This window comes from Mesoplodon bidens (assembly GCF_964165515.1).
Source record: "Mesoplodon bidens genome assembly, chromosome: 3".
Lineage (NCBI taxonomy): Eukaryota > Metazoa > Chordata > Mammalia > Artiodactyla > Ziphiidae > Mesoplodon > Mesoplodon bidens.
The window spans coordinates 125152871-125174472 of NC_138178.1; the positions used below are offsets into that span (position 1 = coordinate 125152871).

The 21602-nt window shown below is 35.7% G+C and overlaps 1 protein-coding gene across 5 annotated transcripts in view; it reads right to left on the bottom strand.

Annotated features, from left to right (window-relative positions):
- MDGA2 (MAM domain containing glycosylphosphatidylinositol anchor 2) overlaps positions 1-21602 on the bottom strand; it is an 820633-nt gene that overhangs the window by 8152 nt on the left and 790879 nt on the right. For all 5 annotated transcript variants that reach the window (XR_014015308.1, XM_081227678.1, XM_081227679.1 and 2 more), the window contains one exon: positions 7484-7614. Coding sequence is in view for 4 of the 5 variants with exons in the window: in XM_081227678.1 (XP_081083804.1) it covers positions 7484-7614 (131 nt within the window). In the remaining variant the exon portion in view is untranslated. The remainder of the gene's footprint in view (positions 1-7483; positions 7615-21602) is intronic.

The window sequence follows — 21602 nt, forward strand, 5'->3', positions numbered from 1 at the left end:
TGAACCTAGGCTTGTGCTAAAAACAAAAGTCTTGAAGCAGCGAGGTTGTGAAGGATGCTGCCACCCTTCTTTTGTGGTCAGATTGAGAGGGAGTGTTGGGGAGACTTTGGTGGTAAACATCAGAGAGTAGATTGACTGATAGAATTTAATATGTGTGCTGCCTGCCTACTGGCAACATGTTGACCACAAATGTGTAGTTGGCTGAACAGCAGGAATACAAATCAACAAAAGTTGAATTGTCATATGTACAGAGGGCTGCCTCTATCTAGAACATTCCTTTATATGAATACTTCATCCCTCAGTGATCCTGATGAAGTGTTATAGTAATAAAAGCTAACTGATTTGTAAATCTATTATTTACATTTATCTGCATAACTATAGATAATACAGTTTGTCACTGAATAAAGCAATTTGATTACTTTCCAAGTGTAGTAGTGTTTTAGTTATTGTGTGGAAATAAATCAGAGAATTAGTAGTAGTTATTACTGGGATGATAAAAATAACTTTTTACAATCAAACTCTTGATACAGTTATATAATTGGTACTTTTAATATATATTTGAAATCTTGTGATGATAAGAAATCCAATCCAATAGGCTAGAGAAATACCATAGTCTTCCTCAGGGTCCTATTTGAACATGAAGAAAGAAAAAGGTACTGTGTAGTTGTTGGCTTGTTTCCTTTTAATTTCCATAGCAGCTTTGTTATTGGGAAGTATAGATTGTTTTTAAACTCATTTGACTCTCACAAAGAAATATTTATTGCATTGTTCTGTTTATGCTCTGAACTCCAACTAGAAGTATTATAACACGATTTTATAGATTCTAATAGACTTATAAACGGCTTCGAGATGAAGACCTAGAGGGATATTTTCTCCTTATATTGTTTTTGACTATGAGATAGGTAACAGAAATAAAATGCATAGGTATTAAATTTAAATAATGTACCTTGGCCAAACTTTCAAGTGCTTTTAAAATAAATCCTTGGTGACAAACATCTTTTTTTCTCAAATACAAAGATGAGAAACTATAACAGTCCATTATAATATGATGTATCTCAACTTGGAAGATGTGATCTGTATGCAATGAAAAAAGTCTGAATTACATTCACTCAGAGAAGAAATGCTCTCTAGTTTAATAGATTAAATATGTCATATTTTAATGAAGTACCATCATGATTCTGACTACTATTACATTACAAGGATAAGACTATGTTCTTTTCCTCTTCAATACTTCTGAAATGCATTTGGCTTAATTGCCTTGAAGACGGAATTAATGGCATCTAGATTCTCGGGGAGAAAATGTTGACTTTTAGGTCTCCTAAAAAGAGGGTTCAAATTGTGCAAAACCTGTTCTTCACACATAATCACACTGATCTTACTTAAAATGGTTTCCCTTAACTGAAACAAGTTTAAAATTGTAACGTTTTCACAGTGTGTGCCTGCAATTCAACAAACTTAATATGCAAGAAATACTGCATGATCAGAAAATTAATTCCTGGTGGGTAAATGCAAGTGGGAGTTTAAAAAATGTATGTGACTTTCTGTATTAGAATTACACTACACAAAATTATTTCAATTCATCGATTGACAGTTTCTTACATTTATTTATAATGCTTTATAGCATGTAGATATAGATGTCAATATATAGGGAGATACAGATGATGCTGTAAAAGCTTATGTTCAAATATAATTTCTCAGAAAGGGAGGAAGAGCTACATGTAGCACTAATGAGTAAAAGTAAATGGGGAGTCAAAGACTACAACGCACTTCTGATGATGACTTCAACATTAATGGTGCCTCTGCAAATGTTTTCTTTCTGACGAGAGACATCGCTTCTGATCATTACTGCTAAGGCAAAGCCAAAGCCTTGGAATGCAGTTTGAAAACTGACAGTGTACATCACTTGGAAAAATCTTAGGATGTGAATAAATTTGAAAATAGCTATTAACATTAATAATTTTGCCTTTATTTTATTACTGGTTCAGCAAATAATTAAACTATCTTTTTTTTTTCCCCCTCTTACTTGCAAAGAGCAGAACTATCGTTAACCAGTACAGAAGAGATTTGAAGAGAGGTAACGTAATAAACCAGGTGAGTAGCCTAAGCTTTTTCTCTGGAGACACTATATAAATATTAACAATGAGTTTAAATTCACAAGACTCTGCCAGTCCAACTTGCTGGATAAATGTCAGTTGGTTGTTAAAGCTTCTAATCTGAAATAATAACATGAGATTTTGACTGTTGGCAAAAACAGAAAGAACTAGATCTCATTGTGAATTGCAATTAGAAAATGTTTTCAATAGTTACTTCAGGAACCATCTTCATGTCTATAATTGCTCCAGAATTTGGCTTAGAATGTCAGATATGTATCTATATGAGCATGTAATGTCTACTAAGGAGGATGATATTTTCTGTATTATTATTATTCATAGAAATATATATAGGCAGCATGATGTAATGAGAGCACTATAATCTATTTTCCAATCCTTATTTAATGTTAAGGATTTGTGTGATTTAAGACAAATTGTCTCAAAACATACTTTCAAATCTCTAAATGAGGATATAAGAAGATCTCCAGAATTCTTTTCGCCTATACCTAAGAAAATGTAAAAACAGTATTATAATGTCTCTATACTTTTCCCTCACAAAACGTTTGGAATGTACTGTGAAAGAAGTAAAGCATTTAAAACAATAATTAAATATTTTCCTTGGTGTAGGATATAAAATAAAAGTGACATTCTAAAGCTAACACTATATTAATTTTACTTTTTTGGAAACTTCTTCCCTAATCCTTCTGAATCCAGCTAAATATATTTTCCTCACAAGCACCGATCATGCTAAATTAATTCTAGAAAAAGAGCCCCAAAAGAAATTTCAGTAGGAGAAAACTTCTATTTGCCTGAAAAAGTACTACACAATAATTTGATTTTCAGCTAAGCAAACTAATTGGACACACTTAGACAAAGAACTTTGCAAGTGGTTGTTTTTTCAAAGGGTTTATGGATCAAACTAATTCGAAGGCATACAACTCCAAACAAAACATAAAACGTGTCAATGTAACAGAGTCTCAAAATCACTTTTATTTCATTTAAAATTCCGAGAGGTAAGAGATAACCTTTCCACTTGAATTAAAGACATCCTAGGATGCCACAAATCTACATTTGAATAACATTAAAACTTCTCACAACTTAATCTGTACAGTAATATATTCCATACTTTTCTTTGCCATGCTTTTCTGGTAGGCATCACATACCAAAGCAAGATTCTTGAAAAGCTTGATAGTTTATATATGACTTTTGAGGAAAAAAATACTTTGTCTGAAAAAAGTTGAAAACAACAAGAAACTTGAAAACAAAATTAAATTTAAAAAATGGGGTAGGATGGTGCAGTTGCATTTCCTTGAACAATCAAGATTTATGAAATGAAAGTCCTTAGCCAATAGACCTAGAAATATCTCAGAGAAATAAGAACCTAGAGATCCAATATAAAAATATGGTTTTATTTATCTTCATTTCCTATTGGTATTTCAATAGTTTAGAAATTCATTGATTCAAAACCTTCAGTTTTTGATTGGCTTCCAGCCATGATAGAGTAACAGAAACCAGATTTATCTTCCCAAATGAAACAACCAAATAACCGGACAAAGTATATGAAAGAATGGTATTCAGGACACTAGACATCAGGTAATGAAGAACAGTGAACCCTGAGTGATAGAAATCAAACAAGGTTTGCTTTATGACTGCCCTATACAGAATTTATAGACTATGGTGAAAGCAGAACAAAGGTAGAGCCTGGTAGAAAATGTGGGTTGAGGAGATAGAGCTGAGAGTCCAAGGAATCCAAGGCAGCTAGAGTATGCAGGGTAGAATGCCAGCCAAGAAAGAATTGCAGAGAAAGAGACATCTGCAGAGGGTACCCCTCAAGTATTCAGCAGAGTCCTGATCAGGCCTTGAATGTGAGGAAACTGCCTAAGACCTGGGAAAGACCCAGGGGGATGCATTTAATGTAACAGTGCCCAGCTAACCAGAACTTGGGAAACCTCATAATTCATGAGGAATTTGTGTAGAGTACTCAGAAGACTTTTGCCTCAGTATTGAGAAATAATCAGTCTGATATCAAACACTGTTCTAGTCTCATGTAACAAATCTTAAAAGCAGGAACAAAAATTATCAAGCTGTTTCCAAGTAGCTAAACTGCATCACAAATAAGCTCAAGAAAAAAGAAACACAAAAGTACCCAGCAACTATGAAGGTAAAATTTACAACGTCTGACACCCAGTCAGACTACCAGACATGTAAAGGAGCAGGAAAATAATGACTTGTAAAGATGAGAAAACATCCATTAATCAAAACCAACCAAGAACTAGCACAGATGATATCGTTAGCAGACAATGACATTAGACAGTTATTATAATTGGATTTAATAGGTTCAAAACATTAACTTAAGACATGAAATGTATTTTTAAAAAGACTCAAATTGAACTTACAGAGATGGAAAGTATAATGGCTGAGATGAAAAATACACTGAGTAGGACTGAAAGCACATTAGACATTGCAAAAGAAATGATTAGTGAATGTGAAGACAGTAGATTATTCTATAAATTGTGAATAGTGAAATAATTTTAGATAAGATGGTGGTTTTCCCGATTTCCTTACTACCTTATGCAAATTTCTTAAGAGTGGGCACTCTCTGTAATGACCAGTCTATTGGACTTGATCTCCTTTCCAATTTGAGAATCACAGTCTTTAAATTCTGCAAGCACCAAACTTTCCTGGATCTCCTTCCTTATAACTCTAAAAAATACTACTTAGGATCAAGCTCCCTTTCCACAGTTCATGTTAATGATTGGTTAGTGTCCTGTGTGGTTCCACTGTCTTTAATCACTGTTCACATATGTACACTTTTCCTTGGAAATATCAACCACTCCCAGAGTGTTAGGCAGCACATACAGCCTAATGACCTACAAAAATGTTTGTCCCCAAAGCTTCAGAAAAACATATGCAATAACCTTCTGCACATCTTTAAGAGGATATTCCACAGGCATTTTATATTAACATGTCCAAAATAGAAGTAACCATAATCATCCCTGAAGTTTGTCCCTTTTCCTCTTTTTGTTATTTAAGGTAATGGATAAAGTAACAGACATTACTCAAGACACTCCAGATAGAAGCTTCTTTGGTCATTCATGGCTACTTCCCAAATTCCCAACATAAAAATGTTCTGCTAGTTTTTATACCTAAGTATATCTTGAAACCATCCTCTTTTCTTTATACCACTTCCCTAGTTTGTCCTTTCAATATCTTTTATGTGGATTTTACGACAGTGTTCTAACTGGTTTGCTGGCCCGATTTTATCTCCTTGAATCATCTTCCATATAACAACCTAAGTGATGCACCATGTCATCCCCTGCGTAAAATCTTTCCATAACTCCCCAGTGTCTATGCTCTTGAGGTTCCTTAACCTCATCTCACATCAGTCTTTGATTTATTTTTGTGTACCAAATTCCAGATAAATGTCTCTCTGTTTCTCTGACAAATCCTGTGATGTATGACTTCCATGTCTTGGTTTACTCTGAACTCTGCTGCAATATTAATATTAGAACTTTTTCTACTTTGCAATCCCTCTCTTCAGGTTTCACCCCATATAACAGGCTTCTCTTGACTCTCCTCTATACTTTTCTTGTTGACTAGGTGTGCTCATAGAAACTTGTGCATATTTCTATTACTGCAATTATTAAAGTATGTGATGTATGTGTTTAGATGTGTATTTCCACCAATCTGAGGTAAACAATCACTATGAAATCTTCATGTCTAGCAATGTGACTGGCACACAGTAGTAGCTCAATAAGTATTTATGGTACTGTTGTCTGTGACAATAAATGATTGTCTTGAAGGTACTCAATAAATATTTACTAAATTGATATCTATGGCAATAAAGGATTATCCTGAAGGAAACAATATAACTAGTCCCTTAAATACTTTATATGTATTTGATTTAATAATTTTGTGTTGGTAAGGCAGTGACATAGGAAGCAAAAATATGTCTAGAAAAACATCATTTTTTTCTTCTTTTTTTTTTTTTTGCGGTACGCGGGCCTCTCACTGTTGTGGCCCCTCCCACCGCGGAGCACGGGCTCCGGACGCACAGGCTCAGCAGCCATAGCTCACGGGCCCAGCCGCTCCGCGGCATGTGGGATCCTCCCAGATCGGGGCACGAACCCGCGTTCCCCGCATCGGCAGGCGGACTCCCAACCACTGAGCCACCAGGGAAGCCCAGAACATCATTTTTTTTAGAAAGAAAGGTTCTTTGATGCCTATAGAGGTATGTACATTTTTATATTAAGGTTACTTTTATCAGTAATGCTTTGGAGTTCTGTCTTCCCAGTTTGATTTGGTTTAATGATATGTTGCTTTAGATTCAACTTTTTAATTCTCTCTTCTTATTTTTTTTCTCTATTCAACTTATTTTATTCTTTTTTTATTCAACTATTTTATTCTTCATAGAAACAAAATAATTACTAGGATCTATGAATTGAGTTGCTTTTATGTGTTTGTAGATAATCAGCTAGGACTTACTCCATTTTTCTTTACCAGAGTGAAAAACTGAATGCATTTTTATCATCCTGGTTAGTTTTAGAAGTGTATTTCTAAATCAGTCATTAGAATTTTATAGATTAAGTTACAAGAAGAGAGCATTCCACCAATTGAAAATTGGCATAATTGAAGCTCTCTGAATTTCTATACCCTTACTAAATGCCATGAAATGCAATTAAGAAATACCCAGTAGAAAAACATACTCAGCCAGAGTATATAAAATACATATATAAAGTTACTAAAATCACTAAAACTACATTATTTTCTCCACTAAAATAGTTTATGAAAAAATTTTTCTAGCCATGATGACCATTGCTATAATCATTAAAATTTTTATTATATATTTGCAGCTAATTCTCTTAATCCTATCTAAGCCTTTCTTCTTTTCTATATAAAAACAAATAAAAGTAACTTGTTTAAAGTTCTCTAACTTTGATAATCAAAGTAATAAATTACTAAAATGACATTACCTCAAAGAGACACATTTTGCTAAAGTATACAAAATTCCATCAGGTAAAATTCAAACAGATTAATTGAGAATTGATTATCCAGCTTCCTTTATTATAAGAATCTATGTTGTTTGTCTTTAAGGAAAAAAATACACACATATGATTTTGTAGAAACAAATTACATTTTCTCGAGGCAAATCACTTGAATTCGGATAGACAATTATTCAAACATATTACTTGGTAGATGTTAATTAATAAAAGAAAAGGACATTTTCTCTTTATAAAACAACTTTTAGAACTAAAGGGAAACTTAATCATGTGATTTTTGTGATGCTCATGTCAGAATTTTTGCATACTCATTCTAATTTTGGTCAAGATCTGCCTTTAACATTATGTAAAAGAGCAAAAATATATCCGCAGACATGATTGTTCTTTTCTTACCTGAAATGAAGTAATTGGATATATATTAACATGTGCCTCATTCCATCGTTGTCCTTTATTCCCACTTGAGGACCACAGTGGATTCTCTATCGTTGTCTGCCCTTTCAAACGTAGATAAACATTTAAAACACCTAAAAATAACAATGAAATTTTATTTTGTATATTTGGTTTGGCTTCATGTTTGTTTCTTCTTGACTGAACACTTGTAAATTATTAAAAATGAAATTTCACAGAACACTCCAGTGTCTCCTCTTCTCTTTCCCTCTCATTTCCAATCTTGCTCTTAGGATGCTTGGCATATGTAGCAGGTCTCCAGAAATGATTACATCTTAATCCCTAGAACCTGGGAATGTTATCTTATATGGCAAAAGAGACTTAACAGATGTGATTAAATTAAGAATTTTGAGATGGGAAGATTATTCCAGATAACCTGAGTGGGTCTTAAATATTATCACATATATCTTTCTTTCTAAGTGGCGGGAGAAGGAGATTTGATACAGGAGAGAAGGTCATGTGAAAGACAGATAAGATGTAACACTGCTGGTTTTGAAAATGAAGTGAGGAGACACAAGCTGAATACAGTTAGTCTCTAGAAGATAGAAAAGACAAGTAGACAGATTCTCCCCTAGAGGCTTCATAAGGGAGCAGCCCTGATGACATCTTTGTTTTTTTTTTTGTTTTTTTTTTTTTGCGGTACGCGGGCCTCTCACTGTTGTGGCCTCTCCCATTGCAGAGCACAGGCTCCGGACGCACAGGCTCAGGGGCCATGGCTCACGGGCCCAGCCGCTCTGCGGCATGTGGGATCTTCCCAGATCGGGGCACGAACCCGCGTCCCCTGCATCGGCAGGCGGACTCTCAACCACTGCGCCACCAGGGAGGCCCTGTTTTGTTTTTTAATTAATTTTTATTGGCGTATAGTTGCTTTATAATGTTGTGTTAGTTTCTACTGTACAGCAAAATGAATCAGCTATACATATACATATATTCCCTTTTTTTTGGACTTCTTTCCTATTTAGGTCACCACAGTACACTAACTAGAGTTCCCTGTGCTATACAGTATGTTCTCATTAGTTGTCTATTTTATACATAGTATCAATAGTGTATATATGTCAATGCCAATCTACCAATTCCTCCACCACCCCTATTTCCCCCTTGGTATCCATTCATCTGTTCTCTATTTCTGCTTTGCAAATAAGATCATCTATACCATATTTCTAGATTCCACATATATGAGTTAATATATATTTGTTTTTCTCTTTCTGACTTACTTCACTCTGTATGACACTCTCTAGGTCCATCCACATCTCTACAAATGACATAATTTGGTTTCTTCTTATGGCTCAGTAATAGACCATTGTATATATGCACCACATCTTCTTTACCCATTCCTCTGTCAATAGACATTTAGGTAGCTTGCATGTCCTGGCTATTGTAAATAGTGCTGCTATGAATACTGGGGTGCATGTGTCTTTTTGAATTATGGTTTTCTCTGGGTATATTCCCAGGAGTGGGATTGTTGGGTCATATGGTACTTCTATTTTTAGATTCTTAAGGAACCTCCATACTGTTTTCCATAGTGGCTGTATCAAGTTACATTCCTACCAACAGTGCATGAGTGTTCCCTCAGAAGACTGAGGCAAAAGTCTTCTGAGTACTCAACCCTCAGAATGGGAGAAAGTATTTTCAAATGAAGCAACTGACAAAGGATTAAACTCCAAAATTTACGAGCAGCTCATGCAGCTCAATATCAAAAAAACAAACAGCCCAATCCAAAAATGGGCAGAAGATCTCCCATTCTGAGGGTTGTCTTTTCGTCTCATTTATGGTTTCCTTTGCTGTGCAAAAGCTTTTAAGTTTCATTAGGTCCCATTTGTTTATTTTTGTTTTTATTTCCATTCCTCTAGGAGGTGGGTCAAAAAGGATCTTGCTGTTATTTATGTCATAGAGCATTCTGCCTATGTTTTCCTCTAAGAGTTTTATAGTGTCTGGACTTACATTTAGGTCTTTAATCCATTTTGAGCTTATTTTTGTGTATGGTATTAAGGAGTGTTATAATTTCATTCTTTTACATGTAGCTGTCCAGCTTTCTCAGCACCACTTATTGAAGAGGCTGTTTTTTCTCCATTGTATATTCTTGCCTTCTTTATCAAAAATAAGGTGACCATATATGCGTGGGTTTATCTCTGGGCTTTCTATCCTGTACCATTGATCTATATTTCTGTTTTTGTGCCAATGTCATACTATCTTGATTACTGTAGCTTTGTAGTATAGTATGAAGTCAGGGAGCCTGATTCCTCAAGCTTTATTTTTCTTTCTCAAGACTGCTTTGGCTATTCGGGGTCTTTTGTGTTTCCATACAAATTGTGAAATTTTTTGTTCTAGTTCTCTGAAAAATGCCACGTAATTTGATAGGGGTTGCACTGAATCTATATATTGCTTTGGGTAGTAGAGTAATTTTCACAATATTGATTCGTCCAATCCAAGAACATGGTATATTTCTCCATCTGTTTGTGTCGTCTTTGATTTCTTTCATCAGTATCTTATAGTTTTCTCCATACAGGTCTTTTGCCTCCTCTAGGTAGGTTTATTCCTAGATATTTTATTCTTCTTGTTGAAATGGTAAATCGTACTGTTTCCTTAATTTCTCTTTCTGATCTTTCATTGTTAGTATAGGAATGAAAGAGATTTTTGTGCATTAATTTCATATCCTGCAACCTTACCAAATTCACTGATTAGTTTTAGTAGTTTTCTGGTAGCATCTTTGGGATTCTCTATGTATAGTATCATGTCACCTGCAAAGAGTGACAGTTTTACTTCTTCTTTTCCAATTTGTATTCCTTTTATTTCTTTTTCTTCTCTGATTGCCATGCCTAAGACTTCCAAAACTATACTGAATAATAGTGGCGAGAGGTGACACCCTTGTCTTCTTCCTGATCTTAGAGGACATGCTTTCAGTTTTTCACCATTGAGAATGTCTGCTGTGCATTTGTCATAATGGCTTTTATTATGTTGAGGTAGGTTTGCTCTTTGACCACTTTTTGGAGAGTTTTTATCATAAATGTATCCTGAAATTTGTCAAAAGCTTTTTCTGCATCTATTGAGATGATCTTATGGTTTTTATGCTTCAATTTGTTAATATGGTTTATCACATTGATTGATTTGCATATGTTGAAGAATCCTTGCAACCTTGGGATAAATTCCACTTGATCATGGGGTATGATCCTTTTAATGTGTTGTTGGATTTGGTTTGATAGTATTTTGTTGAGAATTTGTGTGTGTATGTTCATCAGTGATATTGGGCTGTAATTTTCATTCTTTGTAATATATTTGTCTGGTTTTGGCATCATGGTGATGGTGGTCTTGTACAACAAGTTTGTGAGTGTTCCTCCCCCTGTAATTTTTTGGAAGAGCTTGAGAAGGATAGGTGTCAGCTCTTCTCTAAATGTTTGATAGAATTCACCTGTGAAGCCATCTGTCCTGGACTTCTGTTTGCTGGAAGATTTTTAATCACAGTTTCAATTTCATTACTTGTGATTATTTTTTTTTAATTTTCTATTTCTTCCTGGTTCAGTTGTGGAAGTTTGTACTTTTCTAAGAATTTGTCTATTTCTTCCAGGTTGTCCATTTTACTGGCATATAATTGCTCGTAGTAGTCACTTATGATCCTTTGTATTTCTGTGGTGTCAGTTGTAAATTGTCCTTTTTCATTTCTAATTTTATTGACTTAAGTCCTCTCCCTTTTTTTCTTAATGAGTCTGGCTAAAGGTTTTTCAATTTTGTTTATCTGCTCAGAGAACCAGCTATTGGTTGTATTGATCTTTGCTATTGTTTTCTTTGTTTCTATTTCATTTATTTCTGCTCTGCTTTTTATGATTTCTTTCCTTCTACTAACTTTGTGTTTTGTTTGTTCTTCTTTCTCCAGTTGCGTTAGGTGTAATGTTAGGTTGTTTATTTGAGATTTTTCTTGTTTCTTGAGGTAGGATTTTATTGTTATAAACTTCCCTCTTAGAGCTGCTTTTGCTGCATCCCATAGGTTTTGGGTTGTCGTGTTTTCATTGTCATTGTTTCTAGGAATTTTTTAATTTCCTCTTTGATTTTGCCAGTGATTTCCTGGTTATTTAGTTGTGTACTGTTTAGCCTCCATGTGTTTGTATTTTTTACAGTTTTTATTTTCCTGTAATTGATTTCTAATCTCATAGCGTTGTGGTCGGAAAAGATGCCTGATATGATTTGTTTTCTTAAATTTAGCAAGGCTTGATTTGTGACCCAAGATGTGATCTATCCTAGAGAATGTTCTGTGAGCACTTGAGAAGTATGCGTATTCTGCTGCTTTTGATGGAATGTCCTATAACTATCAATCAACTTTATTTAGTCTATTGTGTCATTTAAAGATTGTGTTTCCTTATTTATTTTCTGTCTGCTTTATCTGTCCATTTGTGTAAGTGGTGTGTTAAAGTCCCCCCTATTATTGTGTTACTGTCAATTTCCCCTTTTATGGCTATTAGCATTTGCCTTAAGTATTGAGGTGTTCCTATGTTGGGTGCATAAGTATTTATAATTGTTATATCTTTTTCTTGGACTGATCCTTTGATCATTATGTAGTGTCCTTCTTGTCTCTTGTAATAGTCTTTATATTAAAGTCTGTCTTATCTGATATGCATATGAAATGAAAAATAAACTAGACGGAATTGAATAACTGAGGCAGAAGAACAGATAAGTGAGCTGGTAGACAGAATGATGGAAATAACTGCCAAGGAGCAGAATAAAGAATAAAGAATGAAAAGAAATGAGGACAGTCTCAAAGACCTCTGGGACAACATTAAACACACCAACGTTCAAATTATATGCATTTGGGCTTCCTTGGTGGCGCAGTGGTTGAGAGTCCGCATACCGATGCAGGGGACACGAGTTCATGCCCCGGTCTGGGAGGACCCCACATGCCGCGAAGCAGCTGGGCCTGTGAGCCATGGCAGCTGAGCCTGCGCATCTGGAGCCTGTGCTCCACCACGGGAGAGGCCACAACAGTGAGAGGCCCGCATACCACACACCCACACAAAAAAATTATATGCATCCCAGAAGAAGAAGAGAAAGGGAAAGGGCCTGAGAAATATTTGAAGAGATTATAGTAAGAGGGAAGATTATTCTAAGAGGGAAGTTTATACCTTAAGAAACAGGAAACCTCTCGAATAAACAACTTAACCTTGCACCTAAAGCAATTAGAGAAAGAAGAACAAAAAAACCCCGAAGTTAGCAGAAGGAAAGAAATCATAAAGATCAGATCAGAAATAAATGAAAAAGAAATGAAGGAAATGATAGCAAAGATCAATAAAATTAGAAGCTGGTTCTTTGAGAAGATAAACAAAATTGATAAACCATTAACCAGACTCATCAAGAAAAAAAGGGAGAAGACTCAGATCAGTAGGATTAGAAATGAAAAAGGAGAAGTAACAACTGACACTGAAGAAATACAAAAGATCATGAGAGATTACTACAAGCAACTCTATGCCAATAAAATGGACAACCTGGAAGAAATGGACCAATTGTTAGAAATGCACAACCTGCCAAGACTGAATCAGGAAGAAATAGAAAATATGAACAGACCAATCACAAGCACTGAAATTGAAACTATGATTAAAAATCTTCCAACAAAGGGCTTCCCTGGAGGTGCGGTGGTTGAGAGTCCGCCTGCCGATGCAGGGGACATGGGTTCATGCCCTAGTCTGGGAGGATCCCACATGCCGCGGAGTGGCTGAGCCTGTGAGCCATGACCACTGAGCCTGCACGTCCGGATCCTGTGCTCCACAACGGGAGAGGCCACAGTGATGAGAGGCTGCATATCGCAAAAAAAAAAAACAAAAAAAAAAAACCACAAAACTTCCAACAAACGAAAGCCCAGGACCAGATGGCTTCACAGGCGAATTCTATCAAACATTTAGAGAAGAGCTAACACCTATCCTTCTCAAACTCTTTCAAAATATAGCAGAGAGAGGAACACTCCCAAACTCATTCTACATGCCACCATCACCCTGATACCAAAACCAGACAAAGATGTCACAAAGAACGAACTCTACAGGCCAATATCACTGATGAACATAGATGCAAACATCCTCAACAAAATAGTAGCAAACAGAATCCAACAGCACATTAAAAGGATCATATACCATGATCAAGTGGGGTTTATTCCAGGAACACAAGGATTCTTAAATATATGCAAATCAATCGTGAAATACACCATATTAACAAATTGAAGGAGAAAAACCATATAATCATCTCAACAGATGCAGAGAAAGCTTTTGACAAATTCAACACCCATTTATGATAAAAACCCTGCAGAAAGTAGGAACAGATGGAACTTTCCTCAACATAATAAAGGCCACATATGACAAACCCACAGCCAACATCATCCTCAATGGTGAAACACTGAAACCATTTCCACTAAGATCAGGAACAAGACAAGCCTGCCCACTCTCACCACTCTTATTCAACATAGTTTTGGAAGTTTTAGCCACAGCAATCAGAGAAGAAAGGGAAAGAAAAGGAATCCAAATCGGAAAAGCAGAAGTAAAGCTGTCACTGTTTGCAGGTGGCATGATACTATACATAGAGAATCTTAAAGATGCTACCAGGAAACTACTAGAGCTAATCAATGAATTTGGTAAAGTAGCAGGATACAAAATTAATGCAAAGAAATCTCTGGCATTCCTATACACTAATGATGAAAAATCTGAAAATGAAATTAAGAAAACACTCCCATTTACCATTGCAACAAAAAGAATAAAATATCTAGGAAGAAACCTACTTAAGGAGACAAAAGACCTGTATGCAGAAAATTATAAGACACTGATGAAAGAAATCAAAGATGATACAAATAGATGGAGAGATATAGCATGTTCTTGGATTGAAAGAATCAACATTCTGAAAATGACTCTACTACCCAAAGCAATCTACAGATTCAATGCAATCCCTATCAAACTACCACTGGCATTTTTCACAGAACTAGAACAAAAAATTTCATGATTTGTATGGAAACACAAAAGACCCCGAATAGCCAAAGCAATCTTGAGAACGAAAAACGGAGCTGGAGGAATCAGGCTCCCTGACTTCAGACTATACTACAAAGCTACAGTAATCAAGACAGTATGGTAGTGGCACAAAAACAGAAATATAGATAAATGAAACAGGATTGAAAGCTCAGAGATAAACCCACGCACATATGGTCACCTTATCTTTGATAAAGGAGGCAGGAATGTACAGTGGAGAAAAGACAGCCTCTTCAATAAGTGGTGCTGGGGAAACTGAACAGCTACATGTAAATGTATGAGATTAGGACACTCCTTAACACCATACACAAAAATAAGCTCAAAATGGATTAAAGACGTAAATGTAAGGCCAGAAACTATCAATCTCTTAGAGGAAAACATAGGCAGAACGCTCTACGACATAAATAACAGCACGATCCTTTTTGACCCACCTCCTAGGGAAATGGAAATAAAAACAAAAATAGACAAACGGGACCTAATGTAACTTAAAAGCTTTTGCACAGCAAAGGAAATCATAAACAAGACGAAAGGACAACCCTCAAAATGGGAGAAAATATTTGCAAATGAAGCAACCAACAAAGGATTAATCTGCAAAATTTACAAGTAGCTCATGCGGCCCAATCACAAATAAACAAACAACCCAGTCCAAAAATGGGCAGAAGACATAAATAGACATTTCTCTAAAGAAGATATACAGATTGCCAACAAACACATGAAAGAATGCTCAACATCATTAATCATTATAAAAAATGCAAATCAAAACTAAAATGACATATCATCTCACACCGGTCAGAATGGCCATCATCAAAAAATCTAGAAACAATAAATGCTGGAGAGGGTGTGGAGGAAAGGGAACACTCTTGCATTGCTGGTGGGAATGTGAATTGGTACAGTCACTATGGAGAACAGTATGGAGGTTCCTTAAAAAACTACAAATAGAACTACCATATGACCCAGCAATCCCAGTACTGGGCACATACCCTGAGAAAACCATAATTCAAAAAGAGTCATGTACCACAATGTTCATTGCAGCTCTATTTACAAAAGCCAGGACATGGAAGCAACCGAAGTGTCCATCGACAGATGAATGGATAAAGAAGATGTGGCACATATATACAATGGAATATTACTCAGCCATAAAAAGAAACGAAATTGAGTTATCTGTAGTGAGGTGGATGGACCTAGAGTCTGTCATACACAGTGAAGCAAGTCAGAAGAGAAAGACAAATACTGTATGCTAACACATATATATGGAATCTAAGAAAAAAGAAATGTCATGAAGAACCTAGAGGTAAGACCAGAATAAAGACACAGACCTACTAGAGAATCGACTTGAGGGTATGGGGAGGGGGAAGTGTAAGTGACAAAGTGAGAGAGTGGCATGGACATATATACACTACCGAACATAAAATAGATAGCTAGTGGGAAGCAGCCGCATAGCACAGGGAGATCAGCTCAGTGCTTTGTGATCACCTAGAGGGGTGGGACAGGGAGGGTTGGAGGGTTGGAGACGCAAGAGGGAAGAGATATGGGAACATATGTATATGTATTACTGATTCACTTTGTTATAAAGCAGAAACTAACACACCATTGTAAAGGAATTATACTCCAATAAAGATGTTAAAAATAATAAATAAATAAATTGCATTAAACATTAAATAAAGTGATAATACTTTTTTGATCCTGTTGTCATTGGATGAACAAAGCATTATGTAGCATATACCTTTCAGAAATTATTTGAAGAAATAGCCTGTGTGGGAATTAAATAGGCAAGGACTGCTTGCCTATTCCATGGCCTACCTCTACTATAACCTCTAGCTGTATCAGTGGTAACTGATTGAGTTAAGCTGTAATAATTTCTACTGACTTCTATTTAAACTGTATTGCTTTTTCAGAAAGGAAAGTATCAGTTATCTTTTATTTATTTTTTATTTTATTTTTTGTATTTCTTAAATGTATCACCTTAGCTTCTTAACCTAGTAGAAGTCCTTCAATAGCTTGCATGTAAAAAAATGAAGCCTGCTCCCTCTAAGATACCAATTCAGTTCAAGTTGTTCCATACATTAAAAAATTATCAATGGATACTTCAGTAAATGTGAGGTGCTAATGTAAATAGATGGCAGTGAATGAATTACCATTTTATATGGAAGTCTTATTTCTCTTGGGTAGCATGGCCTGTTATTTTGATTAAAGTGACAGGAATCAATCCTGTCATCAAATCAGTACATGGAAATTTCTTTTAAATGTTAATAAAATGATTATACACTTTTTAGACTTATCCATTTTAATTAGGCTAACAAAGCAATGTTTACTATGTGTCTTTCAGAATTTTCTTAAAGTAATAAATACATACTTTTGAAATAAAACACATTAATATATATGACTTACCATTACTATATCAATAATGGTAGATTACTATATCTATACTGAATGTATTTTATCTCAGAGAATATGCTTTGCTGTGATCATGTTTACTTTTTCTTAAATAACATTTTCTTTTTACATATATAATATAATTTCAAACTTGAATTATTACTATTTACATTTATTGAATGTGAACTATGTGAAAAATATTTTTCTTAGGTCTAAAGAGGCCAGGTGTAAATTATCCCAGATTTTGAATTAGTTTTTGAATAGATTATATAGCTAGATTTTACTTAAAAAGGCAAGTATTACTTCTTCTATAACAAAAAGATACTAGAAATATAACTGAAATAAGTTCTTTCAAATATATTGTAATTTAAATGTCTTATTCTTTTGTACCTAATATTAATTATATTCCATTTTCCAAATCAATGAATACAAATTATTGATTCACTGGTCTATTTTAGAGCTGATGACAAAAATGCTATTAACAGACAAATGATTTTGGAAAATTTTTTATAGCATGTTTACAGCTTTTACGTTATAAAAGAGAATTCAGTACCAAAACTTACTTAAACTTATGTCCAGGTTGTCTTAGTCAACAAAATTAGAACTTGCAAAACAGAATAAAGCTATTCAAGAGAAGTTAGATTCAGCAAAGCTGATTCAGAGCATTATTATAGTATTGCAGTAAGAAAATTCCAAAGTGAATATGGTGGATTGTGTTAATACCCTTTAAAAGTAACTTTAAATCCTCAGAGGCAGTGTGTTTATGCTTTGGTAAGCACCAGATATCAATAGGTATGAATTTAATCATACCCAAGGATTTTCAAATGTTATGTAGTGCCATGACACAAGTTTGAAGTTCGTAAGCAAAACGTAACTATCTTTTTCTTCTGGGCTTCCTAATTCTTATCTTTTGGTCACCAGTCTTTAAGACTTAGGTGCCAGAGTTAGAGATAACTTGTTCATCTCATGCTTAGGGATTACAGTCAGAAAGGCTAAATGAACTAAATGCTGTATTATCTCATGAGCAGTGACCTACGTTTTGGGGTTAGTCATGCCGTTATTCAATAACACACTTCTTATTTTAATATTATTTCATATAAATTGCAGTATAAAATATAACTTGCTTAAATATTATTTATAATTACTGTTACCAAGTTCTCTTCTTTCATTAAGTCCTTAGCATAAACTTACTTTTAATTATTTTACTATAAATATGTGCTTTATAAGTTTTAGATAAATAAGTTAAATATATGTCCTAAAATGTGTATACTTTTTTTTTTTTTACCTTCACCACCCCAGCTTGAGTCCACATTCTTAGAAGATGAGCTAAAGGTTGAATTCTGGATCTTTCTGTGTAAGAGGGGGCAAAAATCTGCTGCCAAATACAGGAGCACTGGAGCCTTGAAATGGAATCCAAAAACTGGTTGTGGATGAGGAACAATGCCTTATATGGCATGACTGTTCAGAGCCACTTCAGGGAGCTAGGGGATCATCGTGGCATTGCTTATGATAATCAAGGGCTGTCTGAGATTCCGGAGGTGAAGCAAGAAGATATGTGTGGCTAATGTTGAAGAAAAGCATTTCTATGTCTGTTAACATTTATGGTGTCCGATTGAGTGGGTTAGCAGAATAAAGACAGATGGCAACAGAATAATGTGAACATTTACTATACCTACAATACTGTGCCCACTCCAGCCGAAGCTCTCCCGCTTAACTTCCTCTACAACTCACAGTCAAATGTCACTTAGTGACCCTGAAGAGAAGAGCAATTTATGATGGATCAGGAATCAGGATTAGCCATACATTTATCATGGAATGAGGAATCAGAAACTTCATTTAATGTATAAGTGATGTTTGTCTGGGGCTCGTGGATCATTACTTTGCAATCACTCCTTGTGTTAGGAAGCAGGAATTGATTAGCCTAGGGTCATTAAGTCCATCCCCTGCCTCCAGGCTGTACAGTTTATGTAAATGGTTCCAGCTGGATATCTTTTTTTTTTTTTTTTTTTTTTAGTTTCTGCTTTATAACAAAGTCAATCAGTCATACATATACATCTGTTCCCCCATCCCTTCCCTCTTGCGTCTCCCTCCCTCCCACCCTCCCTATCCCACCCCTCCAGGCGGTCACAAAGCACAGAGCTGATCTTCCTGTGCTATGCGGCTGCTTCCCACTATCTATCTACCTTACATTTGGTAGTGTATATATGCCCATGCCTCTCTTTCGCTTTGTCACAGCTTACCCTTCCCCCTCCCCATATCCTCAAGTCCATTCTCAAGTAGGTCTGTGTCTTTATTCCTGTTTTACCCCTAGGTTCTTCATGACATTTTTATTTTCTTAATAGATACTTGAAATTACTAAGTTCATATAAATTAATCTGTAATTTGCTTTACTCCAAAGCCTGGGGAATCACTTGAATATAAATCACATTTTTATTCTAATCATTAATACAGACTCATTAATTTGAGTTTCAAGATGTGGCAAAATCACCTAGCTCCAGGGAAGAGCTATGTCTACGGATAGGTAATTGGTAACATCATTTGTATTATACACACAGACAAAATGGGAAATTATAAAATCATTATTTTCTGCTTGAATAGAAACAGCTGCAGCATTCATTGTTATTATTTTTTAAAATATATAATTGCAAGGATATCTTAAATAAAAAGTGTCAGTTCAGGGCTTCTCTGGTGGTGCAGTGGTTGAGAGTCCGCCTGACAATGCAGGGGACACGGGTTCGTGCCCCAGTCCGGGAAGATCCCACATGCTGTGGAGCGGCTAGGCCCGTGAGCCATGGCTGCTGAGCCTGTGCGTCCGGAGCCTGTGCTCTGCAACGGGAGAGGCCACAACAGTGAGAGGCCCGTGTACCGCAAAAAAAAAAAAAAAGGATCAGTTCACTTTTTCCAGTCATTACCATGCCTTCTTGTATCCAGTTGAATCTCTACATTAGTGTCTAATAAATTTGCTAAAACATAGCTTTCATCAGGCTTTCTATTTCTCTGATATATGCAGAGACCTTATATAGATCTTGTCATTATTTGGTTCTAAAGCCGAGCAGGACCCTGTGGGGCCCTCCCAGGTACAAATCCTTTCCAAGCCCTCCATTTCTTGCTTATAGGAACAAGGCTTCAGTTTCCTAGACCTTTCAGGACTACCAAAGGGCCAATTCAAACAGTTGCTAACCAGAAAAGTGAAGGAATGCAGAAACAAAGGAGGGACAGTCAAGAAACAATAGTGCAATGATGGGGCAGGGTCCTGGTTCCTCCTGAAGAAGTATACATAACAACATCTTCGAATTCTTCTGCACAACTAAGGGCCCCACCTAGGTGGAGGATGATAATATATGCCTGAGCACAAGATTCCTGGAGCACTGCCCTGTTACCTCAGCACCAACCAATCAGAAGAAAGTCTCATACCCTGCATGGCTCACTCCAAATTTTGCTTATAAAAACTCTTCCCCCAAAACCATCAGGGAGTTTGGGCTTTGTAGCTTGACCTGTGTGTTCTCCTTGCTTGGCTTTTGCAATAAACCTTTCCCTGGTACAAACTCTGACACTTGGGTTTATTTGGCCTCACTGTGCATAGGGCACACTAACTTGCATTCAGCAACACTTACCTCTTTTAGAGGATGGTTTACATTTCTTTTCTTCCTTAGAAACTTTATTTTAACTTTGTTGTTCTAGGTGTCCTCTCCTTGTTCACCCATGGCATGGGCCTGTCATGCATTTTTGGTGTATATTACCTTTTGGCTTTTATTCAGTAATTTATTACCCTAAATAAATGATAAACTATTTGATGGGTAAGAACCTTTTATCCTAATTCTCTTTTATCCTTTATAGTTCCCTAAACACCAGTAGGCACATAGCATGTGCAATTCATCCTATTGAACAGAAATGAGTGAATCTAAGACCTACGGTTAAAAGTACTCATCATAATAAACCTACACTTCCAATGAAGTTAGTTTAAAAAGGCTGGTACACTGGATGAGAAACAAAAGCATTTAACTTATTTGCTTACCATTAATTTGATTGATGAAATAATACTGTTTATTAATTACACTGAAAATGAGATGTATATTTGAAACACAAGACTTTCTCAGTCACATTATTAATTTTGTTTAAACATCCTCGCTTCTACTATACATTGTTTGAGGCAACGTAGGGGATCAGAATTTGCCACCCTAAAATATGCCTCTTTGGCATATTAATTGTTTTAAGCTTGTTATTTTCTGAGAAACAGCAGAAGTGGGAAAGACTCTGAAAACCAAGTAGGAGTTGCCCCTTTGTAAGAAACATGTACATTTATAAGGGAAATCTCCATTTGTAAGTGTGTCTCCCTCTTATACCTGGACACATGTATACATGAGGACAACCAGGTCTCTCAAAACTCTTATCAATAGAGAAGGCAATGACTTAAATCTGCATCACAATCACCCAGTTACTGTGGTTTTCCTGGTAACTTCCCATAGCTGACTCTCCCCACCCTCAACATCCTTTTATCTTTAGCTGAGGAGGGTATTCAAGGTGAGGACTTTGGCCATTTTGACTAGTTACTCAGTTTTTCTGGGTCTCTCCCATGTATACACATTTGTTTGATTTTCCTGTTAATTTACCTCATGTCAATTTAATTCTTAGACCAGCCAGAACCCAGAGAAGTAGAGGAAAACTTCTTCCTCCTCAACAGGACCATCATCAATGAATAAGTAAAT